This window comes from Pristis pectinata, chromosome 29 (genome assembly GCF_009764475.1).
Source record: "Pristis pectinata isolate sPriPec2 chromosome 29, sPriPec2.1.pri, whole genome shotgun sequence".
In the NCBI taxonomy this organism is placed as follows: Eukaryota; Metazoa; Chordata; class Chondrichthyes; order Rhinopristiformes; family Pristidae; genus Pristis; species Pristis pectinata.
Window position 1 is genome coordinate 9,838,874 of NC_067433.1, and position 9,547 is coordinate 9,848,420.

The 9,547-nt window shown below is 48.6% G+C and overlaps 1 protein-coding gene across 1 annotated transcript; it reads left to right on the forward strand.

Moving 5' to 3' along the window:
- The first annotated feature begins 2,706 nt into the window (after positions 1–2,706).
- On the forward strand, positions 2,707–9,240 carry tmem230a (transmembrane protein 230a). Its single transcript, XM_052040873.1, has 4 exons — positions 2,707–2,832; positions 4,483–4,599; positions 5,822–5,944; positions 6,343–9,240. The coding sequence occupies exons 2-4, from the start codon at positions 4,489–4,491 to the stop codon at positions 6,481–6,483; spliced, it is 375 nt and encodes a 124-aa protein (XP_051896833.1). The 5' UTR covers positions 2,707–2,832; positions 4,483–4,488; the 3' UTR covers positions 6,484–9,240.
- Positions 9,241–9,547: the final 307 nt, after the last annotated feature.

Consider the following 9,547-nt stretch of genomic DNA (forward strand, 5'->3'; position numbering starts at 1 on the left):
CGACACGATTGCCCAACATAACCATAACAGGAAAGCTGGCAAGAGAACAATAGACAATCAAACATTTTACATTTACAGGGATAAAACTCTGAAGGAATACAAAACTCATCTATCCACAGGCCAATTCCTGTTAAAATTGTCTCAGATGTTGCAACACGCATGGGGCCTGCATTCATGCTTGTCTCCTCATTATGGCCTGTTCTGTGTATGGAATGCATCATTATGAGTGTCAGCTGTTATAGAATAAAATGTATTAACTCCTTAGTAATTATATTTATTTGCTTACAGGATGTGGATGTTGCCCGCAAACCAACACTCGTTGCACATCCCCAACTCAGTGGCTTGCTGCAGAGGTGAATTAAGAGCCAACCACGTTGGTGGGCCTGAAGTCACAATGGGGCAGGTACCAATCTCAAAGCGAGGACCTACCCAGGTATCCCAGCAGAAGTCCTGCCTTCCAGCGCTGGCATTAACATAAGCCATGAGGGGTGTCCTCCACCCTGCTACAGCTGGGTGCCAGCTGCTCCTGTTCTGCCCCTGGTGGATGGAGTCCTCCCCAGGCTTCCTAACCCCCAGATGGGATGTTTGCCCCGACCTTGTATTGGGTTGGTCAAAAAGCAAAAAAAAATTGCAGATTCTGGAAGTCGAACTCAGATCAGAAAATGCTGGGGACGCTCAGCAGGTCAGCCAGCATCTGTGGAGAGAGAAACAGAGTTAACACTTCAGGTCAGTGCCCTCCATCAGAACTGGAATAGTGAGAAAACAAGTGAGTTTTCACTTGCTGAGTTGGGTAAAGGTGAAGAGAATACAGGAAATATGTGTGATAGAGCTGACACCAAGGCTGTCCAGTTGGCTGACACAATTGGTGGCATCTCAGAGAAGGAGCTGATCTGTCTGGAGGAGGTGTATACAGGGGAAGGTGAATCAGGGAAATAGAGACAGAGAAAAAAAAAACAGGAAACAGTCATTGCTGGAAATCTGAAACAAAAAAGAATGCTGGGAATACTCAGCAGATTGTGTAAGATCTGTGGAGAGAGAAAACTGCGTTCATGCTACAGGTGAATGACATATCAGAATGACAAACAGAAAAGGCAGGTTATCTGAAATGGTTGAATTTAAATATTGAGCTGCAACCTGCCTTGACAGGAGATGAGGAGCTGCTCCTCCAGTTTACATGGGCTTTGTCTTCAACAATGAGAGAGACAAAAGACAGGGAAGTTAGAGTGCAAGTGGGATGGAAAATTGTAGTGACAGGCAACTGAAAGCTCAGGTTCACCTTTTGCTGAATAAATGAATGCGTTCTGCAAAGCAGTCTCCCAAACTGACTTTGATATCTCCAGCGTAGTAGAGACCACAACATGTGCACCATTTCCAGCACACCAAATTGGAAGAAGTGCAGGCGAATTGCTGTTTTACCTGGAAGGACTGTTTGGGCCCTTGGAGGTAGGAAGTGAGTTCAGGTGTCACACCAATGGGAAGGTGCAGTGAGAATAGGAGTGGCTGTTGCTGCAAATCAAAAAAAAACAAACCAGGGAGAAATGATGGGAGTAGTTTCTTTGGAATGTTGCAAAGACAGGTGAGAGGAATGTATCTGGCAATAGAATATAAGATAAGATTTCTTTATTAGTCACATGTACATCAAAACACTCAGTGAAATGCACCTTTTGCGTAGAGTGTTCTGGGGGCAGCCCGCAAGTGTCGCCATGCTTCCGGCGCCAACATAGCATGCCCACAACTTCCTAACCTGTACATCTTTGGAATGTGGGAGGAAACCGGAGCACCCGGAGGAAATCCATGCAGACACGGGGAGAATGTACAAACTCTTTACAGACAGCAGCAGGAATTGAACCCGGGTTGCTGGCGCTGTAATAGCATTACGCTAACAGCTACACTACCGTGCCTATCATTGAGATGGTAGAAATTACTGAGGAAGATCCATTGAATGTGAAGACCGATGGGTGGAAGAAAAGAACAAGTGGAACCCTATCTTTGGTCTGGCTGGGAAGAGAGAGCGTAAGTGCAGGAAATAGAGGAGTTGTAGTTCATAGCCTTGTCAACTGAGGGAGAGGGGAAGCTATGGATAAGGAAAAAGGATTACATTCTGAGAAACACAAGCATGGCTATCCAAATCAGGTGTAAAAATAGAAAATGCTGGAAACACCCAGCAGGTCTGGCAGCATATGTGGAAAAAGTCACAGACTGAATGTTTTGATTGAAAACTGTTCTTCAGAAGTGGCCTGAAATCGAAACAGGAAAATGTTGGAAACATTCAGCAGTTCTGGCAAAAGGTCTTTGACCCAAAGCATTTCCTTGGTTTATCTTTCCACAGCTGCTGCCTGACCTTGTGAGAGTTTCCAGCATTTTGTTGTATTTCAGATTTCCAGCATCGACAGTTCTTGTTTCATTTTCAAAGCTGGGGTAGTTTTGTGACCCCTGGTAAAGTTGGAGGGGGATTGTGACCTCCTATGTCAAATATTAATTCTTAAGATGGAGGGAGAATTTTGAAAGTAGTCCTAAAATTCATGGACTTAACTGGTTTGTGAAGGTTTAAAAGGAAAAATAAAGCAGAGGCTCAAAGCATTGCAATGTGCTTTATTAGTGTGACTGAAGTATTGGGGGTGGGTGAATTAGATTCGAAGCAATGATGAAAGGAAATGTTTTTGTGCTGCGTGGAGCACCCGGGCTCAGGCTGAACCGCCAGCAAACGTCGTCACCAGGCGTTTCCCACAAGCTGCGAGGCGGAACCAAAGTGTCCGGATGCTGCACGGCGTCGGGCGTTTCTGGAGCACGGACGGGAAACGGTGTTAGTGGAAGGATGGAATCGATCTGCGGGTGAGGGGGGGGAGTGGGGGGGAGAGGGGGGGGGGCGAGTGAGGGGGGGAGAGTGAGGGGGGGAGTGAGGGGGGGAGAGTGAGGGGGAGAGAGGGGGGGGCGAGTGAGGGGGGGAGAGTGGAGGAAGGAGGAAGAGTGGAGGGAGGAGGAAGAGGGGAGGAGGGAGAAAGGAGAAGGGAAGGAGGGAGGGGGAGAGAGGGAGAGGGGGGGAGAGAGGGAGAGGGGGGGAGAGAGTGGGAGGGGGGGAGGGGGAGAGAGTGGGAGGGGGGGAGGGGGAGAGGGTGGGAGGGGGGGAGGGGGAGAGAGTGGGAGGGGGGGGGGAGAGAGTGGGAGGGGGGAGGGGGAGAGAGTGGGAGGGGGGAGGGGGAGAGAGTGAGGGGAGGGGGGGAGGAGTGAGGGGGAGGGGGGGAGAGTGAGGGGGAGGGGGGGAGAGAGTGAGGGGGAGGGGGGAGAGAGTGAGGGGGAGGGGGGGAGAGAGTGAGGGGGAGGGGGGGGAGAGTGAGGGGGAGGGGGGGAGAGTGAGGGGGAGGGGGGGAGAGTGAGGGGGAGGGGGGGGAGAGGGAGGGGGAGGGGGGGGAGAGTGAGGGGGAGGGGGGGGAGAGTGAGGGGGTGGGGGGGAGAGTGAGGGGGAGGGGGGGAGAGAGTGAGGGGGAGGGGGGGAGAGAGGGAGGGGGGGGAGGAGTGAGGGGGAGGGGGGAGAGAGGGAGGGGGGGAGAGTGAGGGGGAGGGGGGGAGAGAGGGAGGGGGGGGAGAGTGAGGGGGAGGGGGGGAGAGAGGGGGGGGGAGAGAGGGAGGGGGAGGGGGGGAGGGGAGGGAGGGAGGGAGAGGGGAGGGAGGGAGAGGGGAGGGAGGGAGAGGGGAGGGAGGGAGAGGGGGGAGGGGGGGAGGGGGGAGGGGGAGGGGGGGAGGGGGAGGGGGGGAGAGGGGAGGGGGGAGAGAGGGGGGAGGGGGGGAGAGAGGGGAGGAGGGGGGAGGGGGAGGGAGGGGGGGGGAGAGAGGGGGGGAGGGGGAGGGGGGGAGGGGGGAGGGGGGGGGGAGAGAGAGAGGGGGGGAGGGGAGGGAGGGAGGGGGAGAGAGGGGGGAGGGGGGGAGAGGGGGGGAGGGGGGGAGAGAGGGGGGGAGGGGGGGAGAGGGAGAAGGGAGAGGGGAGGGGGGAGAGGGGCGGGGAAGGGAGAAGAGAGGGGAGGAAGGGGGAGGGAGAAGGGAGAGGAGAGGGAGGGGGAAGGGGAAGAAGGGAGAGGAGAGGGAGGGGGAAGGGGAAGAAGGGAGAGGGGATGGAGGGAAGGGGGAGAAGGGAGAGGGGAAGGGAGGGGAGGAGGGGTTAATGGGGGGAGTTGAGGGTATTGAGGGTCCAGATAACCAGGCAGTAGGAAGGCAGTACTTGAGGCCCAGTGAGAACTGCAGGCTTCATGCTCCACAGTGAAGGAGCTGTCTGGATGTGGTTCTATCCCCTTGGGACTTCCATGGCTTTCCAAGTTTTAATGCTTGTTTTGCTAAGTATTCATTTAACAACATTTCGTGTTAAGAACCAAAATAATGCAGTGCACCTTTTATCTGGTTGCGTTGTGGAGTGATGAGCTTCCAGCATGTTCTTGCATGTGATGGACATAGATCTCTTGTCAAATTGATGTTTTTCTTGTCTTGTACCAGCTGTTGATGAGTTATGTTATGATGCCTTCCCGTAACAACGCCACTGCTGGGGTTTCCAGCAGCAAGGTGAAATACTCCAAACTCGCAGACAGTGATGACGGCTATATTGATCTGCAGGTTAGTGCTTGACAGTGATGGATTCCCAAACGCTGAAATTCTTCTTGGGTTCCTTGTCCAGTGCTAGCTTTGGTAACTGTTTCACTGCTATTTAAAGCTCTCTCCTTGATTCATTGATCAGTACCATTCCGGACTATGCACACCAGGAATAACCTGGATTTGATACCTGGTTCAAATTGAGTAATTGATCTCAGCCAAGTCTACAATGGGCCTCTGTACCTCACTATTGAGAAAGAATCAGTTTGTTTTACTTCGACACTTGTGGCTCAGGAGAGGATTTAACAATGATTAGTACCTGTTTAGGGCTTTTAACAAAGCAGAGTGCTCCAGGAGGCTTCATACGAGTGCAGTCAAGCTGAAGTCTGACGTCAGTCTGCAGAGAACATAGAACAGTACAGCAACACACAAAGCACTGGAGGAACTCAGTAGGTCAGGCAACATCTATGGAGGGAAATGGACAGTCGACGTTTCTTGTCAAGTGACCCGAAATGTCGACTGTCGAGTTCCTCCAGTGCTTTATGTATTGCTCCAGATTCCAGCGTCTGCAGTCCCTTGTGTCTCCATAGAACAGTACAGCACAGGAACAGAGCCTTTGGTCCATGATGTCTATGCCAACCGTGATGCCAGTTTAAACTACACATTTGCCTGGTGGAGGACTTGGGACTTTCCAATGTGGTCAGTGCTGGTGCTTCAAAGCCACTCTTGGTGATGGACGTTGAAGTTCCCCACCCAAAGTAGATTTTGTGCCTTTGCTACTTTCATTGCTTTTTCCAACTGTTGTTCAACATGGCACAATTGCTGGAGGAGGATGGTAGGTGGTAATCAGGTGGAGGTTCCTTGCCCTTGTTTCATCTGATGCCATGAGAATTCACAGGGTCTGGAGTCAATGTTGAGGACTCCTAGGGCTGCTGCCTGTATATCACTGTGCTAACCCCTCTAGTGGATCTGTCCTACTGTGGGACAGGACAGATCCGAGGATTATAACGGAGGAGGCTGTCACATTGTCCAGAAGTATGATTCTGTGAGGACAATTGTATCAGGCTATTGCCTGATTGGTTGCCTGAACAGCTCACGCAATTTAGACACTAGTGTTGAGATGTTTGTGAGGAGGCCTCTGCAACTTAGCTGGGTCCGGATTTGGTGCCAGTGCTGAAGCCAGGTGGTCTAGGTGCAGACTGGTGATCTGACTGAAGGCGTTTGTTCATTTCTTCTCTTCCTCCAGTTTAAGAAGCATGCTCCGAAAGTTCCATACAAGGCAATCGCACTTGCTGTTGTTCTCTTTCTGATTGGCTCATTGCTGATTACAATCAGTGCTCTCCTGCTGACTGGATACATCGACAGTTCGGTAAGTGTAAGCCTTCAATGTCTTCCCACCAGGAGAGGTGGAGGGAGTGATTACTTACTGCAATTCCATCACTCCATTCCGTCTTAACCTCATGAGTTCCAGCTAATGCGCCTTTGTAACACACCAGATCCCTACCCCACTCGATAACTGTGGTGCCGGGTTCAGAGCTATTTGGTGCAGTAAGCCCATGCCCATTAGTCTGAGATGTCCAAGTCCAGTTGTGTCCTCAAATCAGAGGTGGAAGCTCATTGCCATTGATATGTTAGATTGAAAGCCATGTCCTACTCATAAAAGATTAATCTCTACCCAATCAGTCAACTACAAATTTTATGTTCTACTGGACAAAGTGATAAAGTTTTACAAAAATAATCAGATCTTCCTTTATTTTTCTCATCCAGTACAGTGACACGACCTGGCCGGTGCTGATCATCGGGATCCTGGTTTTCCTTCCTGGCTTTTACCACCTCCGTATTGCGTACTACGCCTCCAGAGGATACCGAGGTTACTCCTACGATGACATCCCGGACTTTGATGACTGAAAGCAATTCTTGCCCCTTGGCTGAGTGCTGCATCTAGTTTGATTCTAGACCTAGCAATGATGGATTTAACAAGGATCTTCAATTTGCAATGGCTGGAATTCACCTAATTGAATTGCAGCTACGGTGCTAATAACGCTGTTAGCAGTGGTCGCTTTGCTCTGTTGCTAATCAAATTTAAGATACTCTGATTCAAGTATTTCCAGATGTTGATTTTGAAGAGGTTTTTCAAAGTACTTCTCTTTGTAGGTCTCTTTAAAGATATGTCCAGTTATAAATGTGACAGGTGTGTTTCCACCAGCTCAGTACATTTCACTATGCGAATCAAACTGGTGTACCTCAACCCCCACTGAAGTCAAGGGCATTGGCTCAAGTCTCCCAATCACTTCATCAACAGGGACAATGCTGGAGTATCCCGTGGGCACAGTGACCCAATGCTGCATCTCTGAAGCAAGGAGGGCCATAACGAGGCTATCAATCCATATTTTTATTGATTAGTTTCTAATAGAAAGGAAGAGTACTTTGAATGAAAAATATTTCCTTTGGCTTCCCTGTCCCCCTTAATTAAGGTACTGCCTATTCTTCAATATTGTTTGCTTTTATTTTATTGAGTTTGCAAATATATTCCACTAAATTTCTTTATCATCTATAATCAGATGTGTTTATGCCCATGACTGATGTCACAAAAGTTGAGAGATTGTTGTTGCTATGAATTTTGTGGGTGAAATTTTAATGTTCTGTTCACTTTAAGTATGGATGAGTTAACCTCGCTATCTCAGAAGATTGTGAGTTGAAATCTCATTCCAGAGAGTTGAGCACAAGTGTCTAGACTGAGACTCCAACTCAGTGCTGCAGTACTGATTCAGTGGGGCATCTTTTGGCTGTCTGTTCTCACACATAGTCAAAAGATCCTAAGGTACCATTCAAATGCAAAGAGGTGAATTACTTCCTGGTCAGTAGTTATCCTCCATTCAACATCACTGAAGCAGATTACCTGACCATATTCACTTTGTGCTTTGTGAGATCGTGCTGTGGGTGCTGGGTTTCCTGCATGACAGTAGTGACTACACTTTGAACATTCATGGTTGGCTGTGGAACACTCTAACATCCTGAGGTCAAGAAAGGCATGATAGGAACATAAGCCTTTCTCCAATCTGAGTTGCAAATGGAGAGGATGAGCTAGATAACATTTGGATACGTTAAGCAATTGAGAAATATTTCAAGTGCCCTAAACGTGTTGGTATGTCTGAATTAGACTCGTACTGCTGTATTGAGCATGTCTTCCTCGGCCATCTCTAATGTTGAAACGGCAACACTTGTAGAAATTAAAGGTGCAACCTCAAAATCATTGAAAGGAAATGAATTGGAACAGCCACTCTTATCACTTTGGATTTTAGTGTGAGGCTGTTGATAGCAATTTGTCCATGAAAAAGAGACCGAACGTTTGTGACCTGATTAAAGAAACAATGTCTATACATGACTAAAACATCCTCGCATTCCTTCTCCTGACTTCATAAAATGGGCCTGTAGATTTCATTTGAAGTTTCCAGCTGAGGGCAGTTTTACATTTGGAAATATGCACCTTAGAAGCCTTTGTTTCAGCGTCAATCACACTACTGCAGAGTCACACTGCTTACACTGCGCCAGATTCATTCTTGTGACTGTTGGGCTTCCTGAATGACAAGGGGAAAATCTGAATGAGCTGGTGGTGATCATCATCCTGAGTTCGATCTCCTGGCCATTGGCACCTAGTCCTGAATTGACAGATCCAGTGTAAGTATCGCTGGAGAAGCCAACTAACTCTGACATCTTCAACTCTTTCCTTTGGAGATGGTGAACAAAACCTAAGGATGGTTTATAACCAATGTGGGGCGGTGATCTTGGCTTGTTTACTCTGTTGCTGCTATTGATGGCAATGTGGTGATGTGAAAGCAGCTCATAAGTCCATTATATGATCAGTTAAAGCTTCAGTGACACTACTGTACCATGCAGCATCCTTCTGAAGAGGAGGTCACAGATGATGCAAACTGCAGCTCCTCTGTTGCATATGGAGCAATATCAAGGGAGGGGTTAGATCAGAGGTTGACATGAAATATCTACCATCTTGTTCAGACCATCACTGCTGCCTGCTTATACTCTCTATCTTTTGTTCCATTTGCAGTTTGGTCAGAGAGAGATTGAATTTGCACCAATTATCAAGCACCCATTTGCGCTAATTCCATTTTATTTCTCCGCATTCCTCTCAATGCCTCCAGATTCTGCCACTTGCCTACAATTGGAAGCAATTTACAGTAGCCAGTGAACCCAGCAACCAGCACACTGTTGAGGTAAACACCGAAAGTACTGCAATCGCTCAGCTGGTCAGGCAGCATCTGGGGGAAGAGAAACAGGTAATTTTTCAGGTCCAGAACCTTTCATCAAAACATGCAAACTCCACACAGCCAGCAGCAGAGGTCAGGGTTTAACCCAGATCACCAGGTTCCCAGGTTGATGTTCCATCACAGCCCTGTGTTACCCCAGTATCGTGGGCTGACACCTGCTGAGCCTCCTGCTCCTACGGCCCAATTAATGAATGATGATCACTGTGTGTGTAAGTCCAGAGTACAGTGCAGTATTCCTATAGAACCAGACGTGGGCATGACCAGACATCTGATTCAAAGGAGATATTCTGTGAATGGTATTGCTGTCTGGGCAAAACATATTTGTGTGTGTGTGTGGACCAAGTGCAAGATATAAGAAATAAGAGGTTTACTGTTTGAATTTTGTGTTGTTTGTGTGTAAATTCTATTTCCCTTCCACTATGTGTTCTGAAGGTGCAGCAGTGCCACTGGTACCAGGAATCGATTGGTGGTTCTTCATGTGTTTAGCTGGACCTTGAGTACAGACTCGTAAAGGGGCAAAGGAGGGGTGGATCAAATCAGAGCCTGATCAATTTCAGTTTTTTTTTCCTTGGAGCAAACGTGAGGATTGTGACTGACCCCAGTCTGTCCCTGATTTAAGGCCACAAAACTGATAGTTGCATCCGATTACTGTTCAAACTGGCGCATATCAGAACTTGGGATCCTTT

What these genes read in the sequence shown, in the direction of transcription:
- tmem230a (XM_052040873.1), top strand. Translation starts at nt 4,489, where the DNA reads ATGAGTTATGTTATGATGCCTTCCCGTAACAACGCCACTGCTGGGGTT. An exon ending in ACGGCTATATTGATCTGCAG is followed by an intron (nt 4,600 to 5,821) that starts GTTAGTGCTTGA and finishes CTCTTCCTCCAG; the next exon opens with TTTAAGAAGCATGCTCCGAA. An exon ending in CTGGATACATCGACAGTTCG is followed by an intron (nt 5,945 to 6,342) that starts GTAAGTGTAAGC and finishes TTTCTCATCCAG; the next exon opens with TACAGTGACACGACCTGGCC.